Genomic DNA, 21,868 nt, shown 5'->3' on the forward strand with positions numbered 1-21,868 from the left:
GAGAAAGGCATTTTGGGATGGGACAAGAGTAAAAAAGGCTCAATTTTTCCCTGTAACAAAATGAGGGACGTCCTAGTCCTAAGGGTGCATCAAGTTTTGAGACCCACAGCTCAGCGATCAGGCCCCCGCAACTGGGATATACCATTCAGCGAATAAGGATCTTTCCCTACTAATCAGAAAGTTGCATTCAAATTTCATTGTCATGGGCGTTCCGAGGAATGCTGCATAATTCTGACGTAACAGTTGCAGAGGATGGGACCGGTGCATGGAGGGACAATAAGATACAAGACAGTGCAAGACAAGAGTGACACAATAAGCAGCATCTGCAAACAGCCAAAGAGATACAGCCAGTACAGTAGGGATGAAGTGCAGCTTTAAATCCCAGGCAGTGAACCGCCGTAATACTCTTGACATGTTCTTGGCTGAACAAAATAAAGTTCAGTTAACAACCAACATGCACTGATGGATCCGTGAGCTGCTTCCGATACCCGTGCAGCAAAGAAATAATTTACGGCCACAGGGGGAGGCATGAAAATGCAAGTGAGTTACATTGTAAGCCATTTCTCAGGAACAGACAGAGAGAGCAAGTGAATATATACGGACGACGAGTGCCCCGTCATTACAGCAAATCGCCGCGTCCTCGGACTAGCGAGCCCTTGGTGTTTCACACCGCTTAATACATTAGGTAACAGCAAAGCTCGAAAATAGCCCGCATTGATTGCGTGTCATATTTCTCATTCTTTATGACCCCTCACCTTGAGCTTCTGTTGATCGCAGCTCTCTCTCAGCCATGGTGGGGGGGGGGGGGGGGGGGATTACCTTACAAACTACAGAGTTAGCAGAACCAAATCTGAGAAAGCTGGTCTTCCCTTCACTTCCGAGGTCAAGGTAAGTAAGCAACCAAGAGGTACAGCCTAGTGTCTCTGCGCTAAACGGACAGCCGTTGAACAACCAATGGCAGGATCAACCGAAATCTATCCTATAGCCAAACAGAAGCTAACAAATCACAAAAGATGATGACCGACTGTCTCAATGCGCGGGTTAAAAGTCTACAATAGGACGGCCATGTTTGATGAACCGCTTGTTCATCATGGGTCCCAAAAAAAACCCCTGTAAGCACAATGGCGGCCACAACAATGGCTCAGCATGGAAATAGCCTTCAGCGAAAGGAAACGGCTTTAGTCGGCGCCCGGCGCTTCCATGAAAGGCATTTGCTCGCCGGCCACTTCAGCGTCCACATGATTGTTGAGCTTCAAAGGAAGAGGGTCCCCGTCAGGCCCTTTTTAAAGCAGGCATGGAACATGCTGAGGCCCAGCCAGCAGCTGCCTGCGAGTCACACAGTCCCCTCTAAAAACGGACCACGACCACCAAGCCAAGCATGTTGCTGTCCATGGTTCTGAAGTAGGCCTGGAGCTCAATCCTCATAACGACACAGAAACTCCTATATCTGGGGTCTCAAACTCCAGTCCTGGGGGGCCGGGGCCCTGTGTAGCTTAGTTCTTTCCCTGTTCCACCACAAATGATTCAGCTCAAGAGCTGTGTGGTAATTAGCACAAGGATTTGAATCAGGTGTGTTAAATGAGGGGAAACCCAAAAATGTGAAGGGCTCTGGCCCCCCAGGAGTGGAGTTTGACACCCGTTTCTTATATGGTTCACTTTAGGCAAACTGCACTAGGTTCTTGAATATACAAAGCTTGCAAACAGAAGTAAAATCGGCTAACAAGCACCGACAAAGCGGTTTGCATTTAACTGAAAAAGTTCCGATTAACTGCCCTACTTCACGCAGTGGAGAGGAGGCTTTGATGCTGTGATATGGTGACAAATCCATCTGAATGACAAAAGCTATGTGACAAGGCCTCGGACAAGGCCAAGCATGGCGCTAAAGAGGCCGAGAGTGGGTCGCTAAGGGGGACTCTCAGCAGGCAGAGGGGACGGCGGCAAAATACACACACACAATAGTCACTTAAAATGGAAATGAGAAGAACATTCAAACATTTATTCTTATTCGATGTAATTAATTGAGAGCGCACCGCTGGGCTGCCCATCCTGTTTAGGCACAGCGATGCACCGGAGCTGCTGTGGGCACGAAGCCTCCATTAATCTATCTCTCCATTAATCTATCAACTATTTTACCGATTAGTCGTTTAACCTAAACAATTTATTTAAATTAAGTTCATTAGTTAATTTTATTTTGACAACAACAAACTGTATGTCATTGCGGGGCTTTAGAGAATGGATGCCAGATTGTCGGCACTATACAGACCTTAATTACGGCCGCAATTTGTAAAGCAGATTAGTAGTGCGCCTAAAATATTAATGAGGGGCATACGGTGATGCCCAAAAGTTAGTAATCTGTATGAATTCCGAATATCCTTCGGCTTATTAAATTCCGTTAACGAAGCACACCACGCGCTACTGGTTTGGTAAATCACGGAAGCGATAAGCACTGAAGTTGTGGTGAAGAAACGGACAGCCGAACAGCCACAACATCTATTGAAAGAGGAGATATTGTGAAGGTACGAAGATGGTTGGTGGTGTGCTGTTGCCTTTTTTCAGTTTGAAGCCAGACTTTTTTTTTTTTGTAAATAGAGTTTTCATTTTTATTTCATTTCACAAATAATTTTATTTGGTGTCTGTTTTCATTTCAGTTATAGATTACAATAATAGCACTGGGCCCGAGTAGCCCTACGTTTACAAACACACACATCATATTAACAAAAGCACACAAGATAATAAGCGCAGATTCTATTCTAAACATTTTCTCAAACACTTATTCATTAGAAATTTTAATGGAAACTATAATGGAAGCTATGGCTTTAATAATGAGTGTATTTAGCAGCTACAAGTACAAAAGATACTGAAAAACTGTCTGTACTAATAGTAATTTAATAAACATGAACAGACAACACTTACAGTGGGTTTGCTTATTTTGGCAATTCAGAATAGTGCCTGTGCATTTTCTCTTCAGGTGCTCGTACGTAGCGCTACTGCCCCTGTAGTATGCCACCGAGCTTTGCACAGTGTAAAACCAGATTTGTTATAATGAATTGAAGTGTTTTAGTAATCAAAAAGGTAATTTCATTAAATAATTTGAGAAAAAAATCAATATGCTAATTTAAAATGTTGATGATGATGCATTTTCAGCATCAACGTCATCGACTGCGTCGACTAATCATGGCAGCCCTAGTGGGCATGACAGGAAGTGGGGGAGGAAGTGATGACAACTTGACAAGTTCTGCTCTAGGCCCAGTCCTAACCCCCCCCGCTGCTTGTTGCCATTTACCATGACTAAGAAGTGCAGTTGAAGGACACCGTCTGTCTACCTTGAGCATCTGTCACTTGGCCCGTGCTGTATGCCGCGGTCCCACCCCCCAGACACACCTGTCACCTGCATTTGCATAACCCCCCCCCTCCCCCACCAACACCACAGATGCAGCTGGAGTTGGAGCACGCAGGAGCGGACATGAACCCCGTCTCCATGAAAAATAAACCTTCTTTCTCTAAGCGTTGAGCCATTCGTTTCCTAAGCCTTCATTCAACATTCTGAATGTCACACAGACAGACAAATGTATCGTCACTGTGAAGCAGGCGGCGCGGACAGGTTTAAAAACACACTTACGAACCTCACCTCCCTCACCTTCATCATGACCTTCACATCCTCCATAATCAGATTCAATCGACTAATAACAGGTGTTATAATAGTTATTTCTGAACCAGGAATAGCAGACGGAATTAAAGGTATCAAAGAAAAAGACATGATTTTACAATGTATGAATGAACATCCCAGCTGATGTATGATGTAACACATCTCCACATGCAAAAAAACAAGTAAGTCAGACCTGGTATCGCAAGCCTTGCCCACTCGTCCCAGAGGAACCCAGAGTTACATATTTAGTCTGTGCAGAGAAACCTAATGTTTTTGTAGTTTTCTTTTAATGACGGTGACAGCGCTCTGAACACTGCTGTGTTCACAGCTTCCATGACAATTGCAAAGGTCTCAGTGTCCATTCTTAAGGCCTCCGGAGTGAATCGTGGTTATAACATTTAAAAAAAAATGCCATTTCCACAAGGAAAAGGTTCGGACTCCAAGGGCATGAAGTCCGGGGCCTCCCTGAAAATGTGGCCTGGCGAAATCCGGCCACCCCACCCCATACCGCATCACGAGCCCCCATAAACGCAGTCACTGCCTGGCCTCAAGGGAAGCCCGCCTTCCAGCCGAGAGCCGCCCAGCATGACGAGGATAACGACAGGTGGGGATAGTGGTGAGATGTCCGGCCTGCAGAACCGCGGCCAGTTGCCATCTGATGAGCAGATTCTACAGCAATTAAAGACACACACACAGGTTTGTAAGTATACCTTTGTGGGGACTCTCCATTCATTTCTATGGGGAAAGCTCTAATCCCAACATGATGACCCTAACCCCTACCCAGCCCTTACCTTAACCATGAGTAACCAAACAAAATACATTTGGTCCCCACAATGTAATATAAACATAATTCACACACACACACATACACAAAGACCCTGCTTGGGTTTATTTCTTGGGTTTATTAACAAGCGCAATGAGGACACCAATTTAACCACATAAGCCGGAAGGTTGTCGGTTTTAGTCCCTGGGAGTAATGCATTGAATCTAAATCAGTCAAGTAAAATATCCAGGCATATGCACCAGTAAATGTAGTTCCCATAAATCACAGTGATAACAGTTCAGGTTAAGGTGCATCAGAACAGCCACACTGAAACAGAAGTAGGATAAGACTGCCGACTGCTACAGACGGAACTCGACAGAGGTTATTTCGGGTAGCAATAAGTCAGGGACAGAGAAGCTCCACTTCAGCTACTTCATTCTTCTGCTCGAATCAATAACTGCGTATTTCACCACATATATTTTTTTTTAAATCGGCTGGCATACATCTGCAGCGGACGGAAGCCAGTGATAAAACGCTGACCTGCGAAATCTATGCCGACTCGAATGTGTCAGCGCGTGTTCAGTGCTCACGATGCACTAGTAAATTCATCTCACGCAAAAAAGCAAAAAGCCCATGTTGCCATTTTCCATATGCCAAGTTGCTGTCTCTGCCTCATGACGGAGTACATGTCTGACGCTACAGTGGGAGTGAAAAACAAGACTTAGATCCCACAAACAGATGTGCAAATGACTCATTTAAAGACGATCCCTGCCAGTGAACTTCAAAGATCAGCCAGAGACACGCGCCTGATTACTTTAATTGTAGCTAATTAAAAGTGAAGGGATCACGGAAAGTGCAGAAGTGTTGGCCAGTGTCAGGGGCACGTTCATGGGTCCATGTAGCGCAGACTAACCGCAACTGCAAGGAAACGGGGCCGGCTGGACCATTCGGGGGCTCATTTGCAGCACCAGCGGAGCAGCAGAGATCGCGAACCGGCAGCCACATGACGATGCAGAAAGCCCAGCCAAGGTGTTGTCAGTGGCCACAGCTGGCAACCAGAGAGAAACCCCTCCCCCCACACACACCCCCAGCAATCACACGCGCCACGTTTCCTTTCAAAGACTGCAGCAAGTACAGACACCACCTCCCTTCACCCTCCGGGCTGGATTTAGAAACTGCGTCATAGCAATATCGATATGATCCGGAATGTTCTTTCTGCAGGCAGGGATTACTCTCATGGCCTGCTGGCGTGTGCGTTTTCGGAATCAGTGCGTCCGCAGCGACCCAAAAGGGCCCAAGTTCCCCCCGCGTGCCCAAGAGATGAGTATAAAGACAGCGTGCTCCCACAGAAATGCCTGCATCAGCATTGGGCTCCCCCAATGCGAGAAAGAAAAAAGCAGACGCCCTGCACTTGTGTTTATATATTAGCTGCATGACGGGGGTCACACCTCTGGGTCTAGAACTACAAGCAACGAGAAGAGCTCAGATGTCTTGGTCCCACCTCCCCTAGTTGCTCGGTCCCACCCCCTCTACAATCTGATTGGTTATCTTTCTGAACCAATAATTTTTTTCACTCTGCCCTCAGAACATTTTTGTGTAAGTAACACTCCAACAAGCGTGATTTCTTCTCTTGACCCCATAGCAAGAAGAGCAGTGAGGTCATGCAGCTGTTAAAATGACAAACGTTAAAATGCGAGTGGGAGTGGGTGGGACCCCATGACTATCAAAAACCTTATAGTGTTATGGTAGATAGTCCTGACTCTCAGAGACGCAGCCCGTTTGTCATGTGACATTCATCACTGATATGCTGTTGTCAGGAAATTAAGGGAACCTTCATTTGCAGTTTAACATGAGGTCAAGCAAAGGTATAATCTGAAGATATATAAATGTTTTCAGCTTCAGTCCATGGAATAGTTCTAATTGTTGAAGATTTGCTCCAAACAGAACAGTCGTTTGAACGTTGACAGCAGGAAGCAGTTTTTTGGGGCTTATCAAAACAGACAAATATATTATTGGGCAACTGGCAGCTTTCCTCTCCCTACCACTGCCAGGGCAGAGGCCCGCGCCTAGAAACCCAAGATGGGCATTGAATTGGCACCGAGAGAAAAAAGAAAACTATCCTGCACTTATATCACAAGTAATACGGCACAGGTGGAGCCAGTGAATGTGATCAGCACATGGCTTCAGCTAAGTTCCCGTGGGACATCCACCCCCCATCCTACACTGAGGCATAGCCAGCTGAAAATAAAACAGAATTATTCACTGACGAAAATTAACCGAGCATAGGAACAAATGAAAATGTCTGCTTTTTTGTAATCAAAACATCAATATAAGAACTGTTACTGAAATACACCTTTGACTGGATTCCAGGTGCGAGCACAAGGATCATTCACACTATCATGAATGAATGAGATCTGTATCACTCTGCGTTAATACTAGAGCACAATGCAATATCATACATAATTAACCTAACATGATTTCATATGGTTCAGAATAATTTAATAAGAATCCAGTATTTACTGTCAAATATTGTCACCCATCGTTACGCAGTAGGACCACTCACAGTACAAACCTCTGAACTGCTTGGTTGTCTTCTGTGTCAACAACTATCCAGCCTTAGTGTTGACAAGCCTGTGAATAATAACACTAATGAAAGGATGCCTTTCAACTCCATTTTGGAAATAGAATTCTTGGGCAGAGCGTGTGATTGGCATACTTGCGTTTAGCAGGAGCCAATCAGAGAGAAGGCCAGGCCTGAATGAATGTATGCTGTGATCAAAGGAGGCACCGAGCGGATGGGCCAAGGAGAGCTTCGAGTCTTTTCATGCGAGATTATTTTCACACTTCCCTCTACAGGTGTAGTGAGCACAGGGAACAAGGGAGTCAAGTAGCAGTCTTAAGAGGCCGGCAACCCTGCGAAAGCTGTGAAATTAATTTGAGCCTCGACCTTGCTGGGAGTGCTCAGGATTGGCCGAGGGATGCTCACACTTGTCTAATGTAAACAAGGCCTTGAGGGCTACTTTCACTTCTGCGTGATTGTGAGACCTGTATGTAATTTACACCATACTTTCCTAGGGCAGAAAGAATGCTCCTCGTCGGTTCATCCGGGTTCATCCGGGTCACATGGGTTCTGGAGTCTATGGGTGCAGCCCATCACAGGGCACACCCAGCAGGTTGGAAACTCCAATTAACCTCAGCATGGTTCTGGACGGTGGAGGGAAACTGGAGGACTCGGAGGACACCCCATAAAGACACGAGCAGAACGTGAAAACTCTAAACACATAGAACCCTGGTCCCAGAGGAGTAAGGCAGCAGTGCTAACTACTGCACCACCATTGAACTCAGGATGTTACCAACCCTGCTGTTCAATCGTGGCACATACTGCATCATAGGGAAGAGCAGCAATGTATTCCTGGGGCAGGGATTTACTAGGCTGCAAAGGATCCCATCTAAGATCAAGGTTCCTCATTGGGTAGCATGAGAGGCAGGGCATTCCTGGCCAATGGTATGGGAGCAGAGCAGGGAGGATACCTGGGCTCCACCAGAAGAGAACGTAAATGATGTACTGTGCACCAAGGGCTTAACTTTGGGGTGAAGATTGTGGGATTGGAGATCTCCATCCATTTTGTGATTATTTGGGGGATGTGGGGTTGTATTGGCCAGTTTTCATTATTGGTTGGGAGGGGGGTCACAAATCCCCCCACCCCCCCCATACTTTATGCTCATGATATGGACCAAGGGGTTCAGGAGCACAGGAGCAACCCAGCACTGCCCGTAAAGGTTAAAATGCATCCCATATCAATTACCATGCAAATCAATACAAGGTGAACCATTCATATTGCTAAGACATCCAAACTGGCCTGAAAGCACCCATGCCGCTTACTATCCAACTCCACTCGCCCCTGATGCTGCTTATCACCAATCCAGATGGTCGGTAGTCAAATGCAGCCTAACAGGGCAAGAGTCAGGACTGGTCACGTAAGATGTTGAGGGAGCAGACCCTAAGGAGATTAACTGAGAGGGATAACCATATTTAGAAGAGTAATTCCCACCTCAGGCCATGCTGTCACTCCCTCTGCTACCATATCCTTGAAGCCAAAGCAAGATGTACTCTATTTACGACTTCTTGTTTTGACTTGCTATTTTTGTCCCTTGCAGACTGAGAAAGCTGATGAACTCAGTACAGTCTGGAATGCACCGGGGTGCAAAGCATAATAGTTCCTGACAAATATGATACTTTCAGCTCCTTGACATTGCCAGAACTTTCCATCAAAAAGCTGACGCTGGTGCAGGTCTTCTCTCAAACTGGATGGTACGGTGGTCAGTGGACATTGCTGTAGCCTCAGACCTACAGGAATCCCCCTAGCACGGCATGCGTGTTGAGTTTGCATGTTCTACCCATGTTTTCTCAAATTCGCACCTGGTTTCCCTGCCTTCCCACCTCCAAAACCTTGCAGTTCAGCTTAACTGATGCTTCTACATTCTCAGTGAAAGGATCAATACACTCAACGTTGGGTTGCCATCTCTCCATGCCCTACACGAAGTGAAGGCTCATCACAGAGCTAATGGAAAGGAGTGCTTTCTCAAACACTGCAAGATCTAAGCTCTATTTTAATCACAAAAAAAATGCAAATGAAAACCTGGTCACAGGTGAAAACGTCTGTTGCAAAAGCCCTACAGCCTAAGTTTAACAAACTTCGGTACGAATATGGCCTACAGAAAAAGTATAACTGCCAACACACAGACACCATCCTAAATGCATTTTCAATTATGTTATTTGTTTCTAGCATTAGAATTAGCTGTAGGCGCATAGCCTGGGTTTCGAAAACTTTCGGGACAGAGTTGATGAACTTCAGAGAACAGAACAGCAAACATCTTATTAAGAGAAGCTGCAAGCCGAGAGAAAACAGACCATCTCAGTTACTGCTGCACATCTGCGCCGCCCTGTCAAACCCCCAATTTGATGGGGACAGTTTTGGCTTTAGAACGATATCTGGATGGAGTGCCTTGCTGAGAGAGGATTTTACCTAGTACACGATCCTGAACTCAAACTAAGTCACGACCCAGAACCATAATAGCACGCGTCGGAACAATTTTTTAAAAAATTTGTGTCACTGTATCAAGAATGTCAGCTCAAAGGTCAAAAGCAGGCAACAATCGCGGAGTCACGTTTTGCCATACATGCCAGGGTTAGGGTTAGGGTCAGGAGCAGGTAAGGGATCGTGTGGCATTGCTGAGACATCCTGAAACATCTCTGCGCACCCTCCATGATGGTGACCATTGAGGGTCAACTCGCCCTTCAGCCGCTGAACACATGATTTTCGCCAAACCCCTAAGATGGGGGGTACCAGCGATGGGTCCCTCCATCTCTGAAGCCGCACCAAGTTCCTGTGTGTAACTCCACTAATTGGATTGAAGGCTTTTCACTTGGATTAGTCTCCGATGTTGCGGGAAAGCGGGAGGTACGCGGCTGCCTCTTCCACCAAAGGTACACCTCGTGCTCTGGCAGAGGGCACCCCATGGGCCTGCTTCAGCCGACTTGACGGCCGCTGAGATGCTGACCAGAGATGCTCTGCACCAAAGCCAGTCCATCCTGTATCACTGGCTGACCTTCAAACAAGCAAACCCAATGACTTCCTACATAAATATACAAAAGCCAATTTCCATTACTAAGCAATATTTGAATTGATACCATAGAACCGCTAACAAGATCCATTTACGGTCATACTATTGCATCTGTCACCTGTTCTTTAAATATCTCACTACCTTCTACTCCGATCAAATTTACTGTAAAAATATATTCTGTCCTTTCCTGTTAATGCTTCCAATGACATAATACAGTCTTTTGCTGCATCCTGATGATGACACTTTCATCCATCCATCCATCCATCCATACTTTCTTCTACCCATCCTCCCACTGCTTATTGTATTAAGGGTGAGTGAGAGCCTTTCATTTGCACAAAACGGAATTTTCTGAAGCCAGGACAGAATTCTGGAGATTTAAGAGATTCATTGACCACTCCCGCTACACTTCCGCACGCCTTTTCAGAGCTGCATATTTCTGTAGGTGCTCAGAGGATTACAAAAGAGCAGTAGCTGAAATGAAAAGGGGGGCTGTCACAAAGGCTGATCGCGGCACACGTTCACAGACTAAGCCTGGACAGCGTGCAGAGGAGCTCTCAGAATGCATCAGTGAGATGTCCTCCCCACTGAGAACACAGACAGAGAGTTTTGAAATTTGACTCATTAGAGGAAAGAGACAGAACCGGACACATGGAGATATAAATTGATCCAGTGAGCCGTTCACTGGGAGGCAGGTAAAACAAGCTTGCTGGATCACTGCTCGGGGCCATCTCAGCAAGGTTTTTGCTTGTTTTCTAAGCATTTCCTGGCTCAGGTCATAATCAAGGTCACTGTAACTTCCTGAAAGCCTCCTGAAACCAGGAGTTACAGTAACACGACAATGAAAATCTTTCTGTACACATTCCAACCAAAAGTGGGTCCTGCTAGCACCATTTAACACTTTTAGACATGTACAACAAATACCATCTTTTACAATATTTTACACATTCGTTCAGCAAAAGACCATTAGTCCAAAATGTTTCAAGACAAAGCCTGTCGTTTACAAGACTGTTAAGACTGTTATGCGATAACATAAGTAATGCTTACCTATCCAGCTACTTCCCATGCATTTTGAGTGACTTGACTTTCTAAACACATACGTCGGTTGCTTGATTAGCAGCAACTTCTACCCAAAACTTCTTTAGTAGAATGGATATGTGTACCAAATATACAAAAGCATGGGTATACGTACCAAATGTACCAAATAATGGGTTTATGTACCAAATGTACCAAAGAATGGGTATATGTACCAAATGTATCAAAAGTTTATTATTAAATACCTTGATCTATACGTAGTTCCAATACTAATTACAAACCCTACAAAAACACAAAATAAAAATCACTACTCTCAGGCAATTAAAACGTTATGAAACATTCAAAATGCATAAATACATTAATCTAAAACTACATCTTGAAACTTTGAAGTTTTTCACATTGAGGCAATAAATCTTTCTCTGCTGTCGGATCTGCGCATGTGCTCTGTGCAGTCAGACAGCCATTACCTTAAAGGTTAGAGGTCACATTTTCAGGCCAATAAGTCAACGTTCTCTATATGATGCATCAGAACAATCTAACCGTATACTGTTGCATTAAAAATGCGCAAAACACTGACATTGATCCTCATATGAAGTAATATAACATAATTTTCCCGCATCTTCCAACTTATAAATAAAATGGTAAGAATGATGGAACACGGTATCCTACAGGCTTACCTGAAGGTTAGAGAAACAATCTGCAAACTTATCTGATCTAACACTGCTATGGAAACCTGGCAGACTTCCATTGCAGGAATTTCCTGCAATTTCATTCATCAAACTAGGACACGATTTGCTCAGCTTAGCCTTGACAGACACTAGTGTTGGATTTTGTTGTTGTATTAATCCTTCCAAGGAATACAGGAGCTTTGGAAACACAAGAATGAAAGCGCGACTAATTTTAATATGAAATCACTGAGCTCGGAATGAGACTCCAGATTCTTAAAAACCAATTAACCGCAGAAATTACATGCTTGTCATGTCTGCAGCCAGTCTGTGCTCACGTCCGTCCAACAGCTCGACGATTTTTCAGGCATTCTTCATTTTTTTTAAGCCAAGGTAGACTGAAAGCGATGGAGAATAGGGACTGAATCAAACCGCACTCTGACTGTGAGGAAAAGGTGGTACATTTTTTCATATTAGTCATTTCAATCTAGAGTGGTTTGACATTTAAGGATGATTAAAAACAACCATCATAATAAATTATCGCTAATTCATTTGAAAATGAGATCCGATATTACAGGCTTAGGCGTTTATATCAAGGGACAAAGTCTTAATGCCTTCAAAAACTAAAACCATGTTTTCACAGTGATGGGCTTAGTGTGTCAAGAATGTTTGTGTTTTTTGGCCAAATTTGACATATTTTTCATTCCCCATGAAGTCCAAAATATTTTCAGTGAAAAGCTGCATGCCATGTGTCCTTCATACTCACAGTGTTAAAGGAAATGACAGGTTAACTTGAAAGTCTGGATTATTGGCCTGCGGGCCCTGAACACAGATGGCTACGCTGAATGTTGTGGGGCTCATCGGCTCAGCAATTTCCATAAAATTATTGCATCTTGAGCCTCAATCAAGTGGCACAAGACTGATATTAATGCTCTGGACAAGTCAGCTTTGCCTGTGCTTACACAACATTGAATCCTTTAAATGAGGCCCCAACCGCTGAGATATTTAGTACAAAAAGGTGCTGCTTTGAAAGACCTGGGGCCTGTACTACTAAGCGGGGTTACTGGCTTATCGGGGTAAATTGTCAGATTTAAGGTAGTCTGGGCAAAATGTAAGTGAGTGAATATGAAGTCCATTGAAACTGTGATACCTTAAATCCGACAAGTTACCCTGATAAGCCAGTAACCCCGCTTCGTAGTACAGACCCCAGGTGTTCTCAAATTTACCAGTAGACATTCTGACCTCTAAGACCCTTTGGTGTTATTTTATTCTACACCGCAGGCCCCTTGATAGAGCAGCAGGGATATCCTGGGATTTGAACCAACAAAGTTCTGGTCTCAGGCTGTAATCTTGAACCACCACATCATCTGACACTCATTGCTTTGGCCTCACACCATACCAGCTCATCACTGGAATGTTGGGTTCACCATTCAATCCATCTTCCAACCACGTATCCTGGACAAAGTCATGAGACAAAGTCATGAGACAAGGTATTGAGACCGGGCTGTGAAGGTGTGAAGGCAACATCCTCGCAACATCTATTCAAAACCAGTTTAGAAGTCACTGGAAGCAGGAACAGAAATCTATAAACATTTGTCATATTAAACACAACAAAGCTTATAAAAATGTAATTGCATTTTATGTAAAACATAGTGCTGTGGATAAACGTGCATCAAACAGCAGCGGTTCACCATATCTACCTTGTCTTACCTCTCTGACATCAGCAGCTATCTGTTCTGGCATTGGCACACATTTTCCATGAGCGTTTACTCAAAGTAGTTGCTATGAGTTTCACCTTAGTAACCGCCACACAAGGCTGAATCACTGTTCTCCGTGTCATGCATCTGTTGCATAGCAACATATTATAGACCATATTTTGATGCTGTCCAAGTACAGACCATACCCCATGGTGTCAAACCCTAGGGTCTGTATGGTCTAGCCTATAGTGATGTTCTGATACAATGACACATCCATCCATCCATCCATACATCAGTTTTCCATAACCGCTTATCAGGGTCATGGGGGATCCGGAGTCTATCCCAGAATCTACAGGTGCAAGGCAGGGAACAACCCAGTATGGGGCGCCAACCCAGCACGGCAATGCTACATGCCCATCCCTGAATGAAGTACATGGAATGAGTGCAGCACCGTCAGGAGGCAAGAGTGACAGGTAACTCACCTTCGGTTGGACTTCCACTTCCACCACCTGGTTCCTGATAATCAAGCTTTTCACCAAAACCTCTACTGTAGAATTAAACTTCATGAAAATCACATAGCTTGCGTAGGCTGTTAGCAGCGCCAAACTTTCCCAATAGCTGATGTAGTTATCCAGGAAGAAAATGATGAGCATGATCAGGTCCAGGATGTAGAAGGACACATCCCGGAAGAGTGGCCACCAAGTGAGGTTCAGGATTTCCTTGGAAAACAGCGCGCACATCCCAATCACAAACAGGATGTTGAACACCGCCGAGCCCACGATTGTCCCAATGCCCACGTTGCTGTGGGAGATAAAGACCCCAATCACAGAGGTGAAAAGTTCTGGGGCAGAGCCACCAGCGGCCATAAAGGTGGCACCGGCCACATCGTCAGAAATGGTAAGCTTCTCGGTGATAACCGTCAGGGCGGGAACGAAGAACTCGTCGCAAACAATAGCCAGAGATATGAACATGTACAGCATCCCGAACATGTGCAAGATGACAGCCCCTTGCCTCCTCTGCTCCAGGCTGAAGAGATCTTGAGGGTAATCGCCCTGGCTGTGGTTACCCGACGATGCCCTCAGAGTGTCTGCAGAAACATTCTGGGCATGATCTTGCTTGGCAGTCAGTAGAGTTCGATGTGGCACCGGTCCGGACAGGCCACTTGGCGAGAACGGGGCCCCCGCCCTGTACCCCGGACTCCATGTCAAGGCACCGAATGAAGAGCAAACTGCACTTACTGCTACAAGGCTCAAGACAAATCCCAGCACTCTCACCGGCCTCAGCTTCTTCCGGAGATACTGGCGACAGTGACTGGTGCATCCCGTCTCCAGGAAAGGGTCATTCGTTGTCACTTTGGGGGGTCTCAGACCCATGGCCGCGTGTCGTCGTTTTAGTAGTCAGGTGGAAGGTTTCCAGACTGGATTTATCCAATGCACTGCATGGCGCTGCCTGCGAATTTAAAAAACGACGGGCGATCCCAGGTGCGTTCCAGGGTCTAACGCACTGAAAAGCTTCTTCATAACAGCCTCTGGAGAAACATCAAAGGATGACAGAAGAAGTGGTGTGAAAATTTGTAACCTGGCGGCTGAAAGAGCCAGTTGTACAATCTGTCTATTCACACTACGACTGAAACGAACAACACACACAGAGTGTTTTAAACACTATGCCCCATTCACCGAATTGGTGCATTCTGTTCTGTTTTAAGCAATCCACACCTTGTAACTGCGGGTTTAGGTTCAAGGTCCTGTTACCATGTTTAATATTTCTGTTCATTTAGGCAGCCTATATACCTTTTGAATCAGACCCTCACCGGAAATATCTATCCAATCTAATCTAATATTGAAAAGCTGATCAAGACTGCATTTTAATAGACTTGATTGGAGAAACCACCCAATACTAATGGAATTAACAGAGAAATATTTAGGCAACACAATAAATATGATACAGTGGTACATGCATTTAGGGCAGGGGCATCAGAAAAGGGTGGAAAGTTAGGACAATTCTAAGGGCCACTCTTATTCAGGGACCCTAAACAATGTGGAACATAATTGGATTGATCTGGGTTGGGGGCCCTATACGCTTTTCACTGGGGCACGGCAGTGTTAGGGTGATTATTTAATATATAATTTATGATATAATTTAATATGTTATTTATGCTATTTTAAAACAATATAAAACTTATATTATTATAAAGTAATACGTACGCACTCCATAAGACGTTGTGAAATTCGCTACCTTTTTAAATACTGCTGAGGCGAAAGGGGAAAAAATGTAGTACATAAGTACGATATTTCAGGAACATAGATTTCCTTATATTGTGTATAGTCAGACTAAAATATCCTCACATAGTTCCTTTTAAAGACCGTTGTTACTATAAAGATGCGATTTAAATGACATTTCCGATTTATCTAAACGCACTTCTGCGGCGGGTTCAGTACATAATTAGATTAGATTATCTTAATTAAAACAGATCAGTTGTACTTTCGCTGTAATAAGTAATGGGCTGCACAGAAATAGTCGCGAAACGGTTTGCGGAGACTTTTCCCCCGCTGAAATTTCTTTTTTGGGGGGGTTAATTTTGTGCAGCGCACAAATCAGACACAGAAAATGAGCTTATTCATCTCCTTCAGCCTCGCGCCATGTGATGCGTGCGACTATTAACCTACTTAATACTTTTCGCTACATAATAATAAATAAATAAATAAATAAATAAATACATAAATCCACTTCCACGGCTATGTGCATTAAAACAGAATATCTCTTACGCGTACGCCAAAGCAATAACGTTTTAAGAATGGAAAACACGTGAATAAAAACTATTAATTCTCCGCCGGGTTATAATGCTGCACGATATACCGCAAGCAAACAGGTGATGGACGTTGTCCGGAAAATATGAGGCAAACTATCAACGGTGGCAAAAAAAACAAGCTGATGGTCACGTTTGAAGTTGCCCACCCTTTGAATTGGATATCAGAAAGCGCCAGGCGCTTGCAAACAAGCAATAAGGCAGATGTTTGAGGTGTCGCTGCAAACCATGTGGATTGCAGCCCTTACCTTGGGAGAGGCCGGGGATATCGGTGATGGGAAGGTCGGCTGAAATGGAGAGTGCGATCCTGCCTGGTGCCCTCCTGCTCTCATTGAAATGTGATGTTGCCGATTGCCTCTGGCTGGAGAGGAGGAGCTCCGGGAGACTGACTGCAAGCTGGCATTCAACCCACGGATGGGGATCTTATCCCTCCCTTCCCTCGGCGCAAAATCCCACCGGTCAAAAAATATCTTTGCTAATCTACCCGAAAGATCAGGGCTGGGTTTACCACGTGAAGCGGGTAGTTAATTTATACAGGAGGTGGTGGGGGGCTTGGGGAGGGGGGGGAGCAGACAGCACGTAACCATTGTGCCGGCACCGTCCCGGAATAAGACAATGATGCTGAAGATGGGCTTTATGTAAAAAGAGAGTTGCCGTGGTTACACCGGCGCTGGTATTTGATAGGAATATGATGGCGCTGATGTGGTACGATGTCCAAGCAGTTTTAAATAATCTCCAGATAATATAATACTGCCGTAGATAATGTCCAAAGTAAGTCGGCGCTGAGAGCAGACAGCATCTCCTACCGTTATTTTTGGGTTAGTGGTCTATAGTTGTTAGGTTTTTTTCATATATGTATAATTGATATGTAAACACTGTATTAAACGTATTCGAGGAAGTCCAGTTCGTTGTTCCATCGAGAAACCTGATATTGCATTCGCTATATATATATATATATATATATATATATATATATATATATATATATATATATATATATATATATATATATATATATATATATATACTCCATTTAAACGCTTATCCAGGGAATGCTGACGGTAAATTGAAGGGTAAACATAACATGGAGCTACAAAATACCGGAGTATAAAAATCAGACACCAAATAAAACAGGCCATTGGGACTACTGTAAGCTCTGAAGATGTAATGACGATATTGAACATGCTGCATAATAAAACTACCGCGTTTCTTGTAAGTACATTAATTTGTGGGGTGCAGGGTACCAATGTCAACAAGAACAATAATATACATGCGATTTTTATGTGTAATATAAGTTTAAATCACATAGGCATAATTGATTAAATTGAATATGGAGCCCTATGCTTTTATACAGTATCAAGTTCATTATGTTACCTTCGGTTGGAAAATGACTTAAGCTTATTAAGTTATTATTAAATATTATTTTTTGCTGATGGATTTTTCTTTTATTTATTTCTATTTAAAGTTACACACTAATAGTCAATTCCCGTCCCTGTTTTCTGTCCCTAATTGTGATGTTACACAGATCAAATAATGAATAGCCTCGCAATTCTGCTCCCGCAGCACGGCGCCTCTGACATCGCTGCTCCTTCAGCAAGTCACGAATAACGCCTAACAGACGCTATCGATTTCGCTTCTTTTTTCCCTCCGTTTTCCCTCCGCTAGCTAATAACAAAAAAGGGCTGACAAAGCAAAGATCGTCGATTTGCACAAAACTTAAATCCTGAATGTTGTGTCCGGCTTGCAGGTGAATTCAAATTTCGCGTAGTTAATTAAGCCCGTAGTGCTCTTTACAGATCAATCCCTGGTGTTTGCAGTGCTCACAGCAAGTCACAGTTTGTTACTGTAAGAGTCCGGGCCTTAGTAGTGTGTGTAATCCGAAACTTATGCTTAAAGCCCAGCGCCCAAAGGGATTCCTAGTTTAATTGCATCCGATGTGTTATTGCGAGCTGGCATTGCATGATTTTCGTGATGTATTTTTTTCCGCTGTGCCCGAACTAATTCTTTCCGCCTTATCTTTTTATAGGATTTCGATGAGTGAATCAAAATAACTTTAGCAGTGGTTTGATAAAAGCATGACGAGTTAGATGCTTCCAGAAGATGAACTCTGCCAAAGTATTTTCAACAGAATCACACTCTGTCAGCATAAACAGCTTGCTTTCTTCTCCCTATGAAGTGGATATGTTCCGCAGGCCGTATTTCAAACAAAAAAACCCGGATGCCACATTAGGTTCTGCTGTGAGGCTGTATGGTGGAATGAAAAGCTTGATTAGACTCTTATTTCCATGAAATTCCCTCCACATTTTTCATGTTGTCCTCTATAGCTTCTAGTGGGCCAATCCCATCATGCATCACACCTTCTTTGCCATACATCTATGAAAGCAGAGTGATTACGAAGGATGGAACATTTCAGGCCCTGAAGTTCTGTTAAAAACCTGGCAACAGTCTGCATGGGTACCCTATCACGGCTACCCTGTGACACATGATGTTTTGAATGCACCATAGAAGAAAAAGCTTATGTAACATCGCCATGTGTAGCTGAGGAGAGAAACCTGTACTTTTCATTGTGTACCATAGAGGTCAACAGCTCTTCGATCTCTCAGCGGTTTTTTGAACCATAACAGCAGCACTTCACCCTGGTGATAATGCTCCACTTCACTTATATATCCTGATATGCGAGTTCTGCCCGCGGTCCAGCAGTAAGTAACAGTTAAAATCCCTCGCCAAAACAGGAACGACATACAGGTAGGTGCAACTATTCCCCTTTGAGACTTTTTCCAGTTCACTGAAATAGTTTGACAGACAGGGGTCCACCGCAAAAAACAAAACAAAACAAGGAGAGTCATTTTTTTTTAAAGGTGTTGTTTTCTTGAGTGCTTTTTCTGAAAGCAGGACAATTCACAGTTATTCTGAGAGCGAGGACGCAAGCCAGGGAGCCATATGCGCTGCTGAACTTCCCACTGACATGTTAAAGCCCATTTTAGCATCATGGTTTAATGTTCTGTCCACTTCACAGTCCTCGGTGTACCTGTCTTTGGGGGACAGTGTGTTTAGGGACAAGCTTACTTTCATCCACATTGCATTTGTTCAGAATTGAAAATAAAATTGCCTCAAGCAATGACCAGGACCCTGGACAAAAAAACATGCAAAAACTGCTTTTTCATATTTTTTATTTGTTTTGGTCTTTAAATGTAATATAGCTCACACACTGGTTTTCTTGCGTGTCGTTATCAAAGTCTTGATGAGAGTCAAGTGAAAAATCATCTCTGGTATATTTTTCTGCATGTACACTCCCAGAAAGAAAGTGTACCAATTTGTACCTTAGCTTGTCACTGGAGCTGCACCCTCAAGGGTCTGCCATTTGTACCCTATAGCTGTAGGCAATTGTACCTTTTCAGGTACATAAATGGACTCTGAGGAACATTCCTGTACCATTCATGGCACATTGATGCTGTTTGTACCTTTGGGATGTTCCTCAGTCCATTTATGTACCTTAAAAGGTACAAATAGAAGGGTACAGACCCAATGACAAACAATGGGACAAAGTTTTGCCCTTTATTCTGGATCTGATGAAACGTTTGCAAACATGGTGCACATTAATTCAGGGAGTTTGGTGTTTCCCAACAAAGGTTGGAAACCACCGTCGGTCTATGTGATGCTGTCGCAGCTGCAGCCTGCATCCCATTCAGCTCTTTTGACTGAGTCAGAGCGCTGGGCGCATGTCCCGCAGGGAACTGATGACCTGCAGCAGAATTCAGTTGGAAATCTGAACAAAAACAGGAGGGATCCATCGCCACCACCCCCGGGCCTTTCTACACCCGCCCCCCCTGTTCCAAACCAGACTCCACCTAAATCCATCCTTTTGTTTTTCCCCTGGTTGGTCGGCATTTTCAGTTCTGATGAGCCAAGCTTCCAGAAAACCACTCGGCCTGAGTGAATGTGGGCATTCTGGCGCGGTAGAGAAAAATAAAAATGCATCAAATTCCAGCATTGTATTATAAGAGGAATTATGGCCCGTTGTACAATAATGGATGAGGATCAGATGCTAAATAATATAGATTTTATTGATGTCTTCAAGTTATGCACCATTACTGTAAGGATATTATAAAAGGGAATTTGCTTATTAAGAAAACAATGCTAAAAGCAGTCATAAAGGCTGACTGGTCAACGCTGGGTAAAGACATCTAAGCTATGTGGGGACTTAGGAAACCAAGACACACGCCACAGATTACATACATAAACGGGAAAAAGAAAATAGCTGTGAAATTACCAGGTATGAATAGTTTAAAACTTGTGATCTTCAGTGGTCTTGTACCAATTTACAGTCATGGACAGAAATCTGTCAGAAGAACATTATTCAGTCTTTTTTCTCTTACTCCAGCACCGAAAGCGTTACTGTACCAGTCAGGAGAAAAGACCGAGTGTTGGAGATTATGCAGGAGCCAAAAATGCACCCACTGGCAAATATTTCGGGATTGTCCTCAAGTCAGACAGTTTTGGATAGGGATATTTGAGACCTCGAAGGAATTTACCATTTACATTAGATTTTTTCGTAACTTGGTGAAATAGATGCGGATCTGACTGTATTCCAGAGATGTCCGCTAGGTACTCTACTGTCTGCCAGCAAAAGGACCACAGCAAATAAAATTGGCTCCTCCCTCATTCGCCAACAACGAACGATTGGATCGACATAGCAAACAATATATATGAAATGGAAAAATTAACATTCTCCCTTCAGCAACGGGTGTCTAAATTTGTTAAATATTGGTATATATGGGTATATTAAATCATTGATGTCTGATTTTGTAAAAAAATACAAAATTACTAAATGTTCTGGTGTTGATTTTAGAAATTGAATGACCTGTCATCCTCTGATTCTGTTTGAAGTAATTTTTATGATGATGATTATTATTACTATTTTCCAGGTTTTTATATGACTATCTTCTGTTTATTGTGTAAATAGTTGCGTTTGTTTTTGCTCTTTTTGCTGCTAATATTTTAGTAAAAAAATATGACAAATTTCCAAAAAATAGAAGTTATGTAAATTGTGATTGAAGTATGTACTTTTTCTATAAAATGCACTGGAAAAAATATGTGCATGTTCACTTTCTCCAATAAAATCATGAATGAAAAAATGCTTTAAAAGAGGATCATTGGGGGACATGGGGTTCCCGAATGGGAGCTGTGCAGGTGATGACTGAGAGACGGACATGTGACCACTCTGTAAGGGAACCAGCTAACTGGATTAAGCAGCGGTAATCTAAGACAAATTCTGCATGTTGAACACAGAGGATTAAGGCCAGGTCAAAAACTGTGAATGTCCGACCCATCTACCCTCAATGCAAAGTTGCTTATCACCAGATCTGTGCATAGGTGACAGAAATGTTTATGCACCTATGAATTCACCATTAACCACGTCGATTTTCGGTCAGGAAAAAGAAGTCGAGAGATTACAAAGTCCTGCTGTGAAAAAAAAAATCTCTGTTCTGATAGAACAATGGATTCGTGCTGGGGCTTTATGATTCACCGCGCCATCATCTTTTCCCAACGCCGTCACTTCAGCACTGATCCCAGAAGCTTTAATAAAGCCAGCAGGACGGTTGAACAGTGTCTTTCCGCAGGACATCACTCTGA

General features: G+C 43.6%; 1 protein-coding gene across 5 annotated transcripts in view; it reads right to left on the minus strand.

The window, feature by feature from the left end:
• Positions 1 to 16,763, minus strand: part of LOC125705073 (sodium/potassium/calcium exchanger 2-like) — a 60,510-nt gene extending 43,747 nt beyond the window's left edge. For 3 of the 5 annotated variants that reach the window (XM_048971413.1, XM_048971410.1, XM_048971409.1), the window contains exons 1-2: positions 16,483 to 16,762; positions 13,911 to 14,956 (exon numbers count right to left, since the gene is read on the minus strand). In XM_048971413.1, the coding sequence (XP_048827370.1) occupies positions 13,911 to 14,801 (891 nt within the window). In that variant the 5' untranslated portion in view covers positions 14,802 to 14,956; positions 16,483 to 16,762. Of the gene's footprint in view, positions 1 to 13,910; positions 14,957 to 16,482 lie in introns of all 5 variants that reach the window. The other 2 variants (XM_048971412.1, XM_048971411.1) reach the window with 1 other exon arrangement.
• Between the last annotated feature and the right edge of the window lie 5,105 nt (positions 16,764 to 21,868).

Source organism: Brienomyrus brachyistius, chromosome 12, assembly GCF_023856365.1.
Source record: "Brienomyrus brachyistius isolate T26 chromosome 12, BBRACH_0.4, whole genome shotgun sequence".
NCBI classification, from domain to species: domain Eukaryota; kingdom Metazoa; phylum Chordata; class Actinopteri; order Osteoglossiformes; family Mormyridae; genus Brienomyrus; species Brienomyrus brachyistius.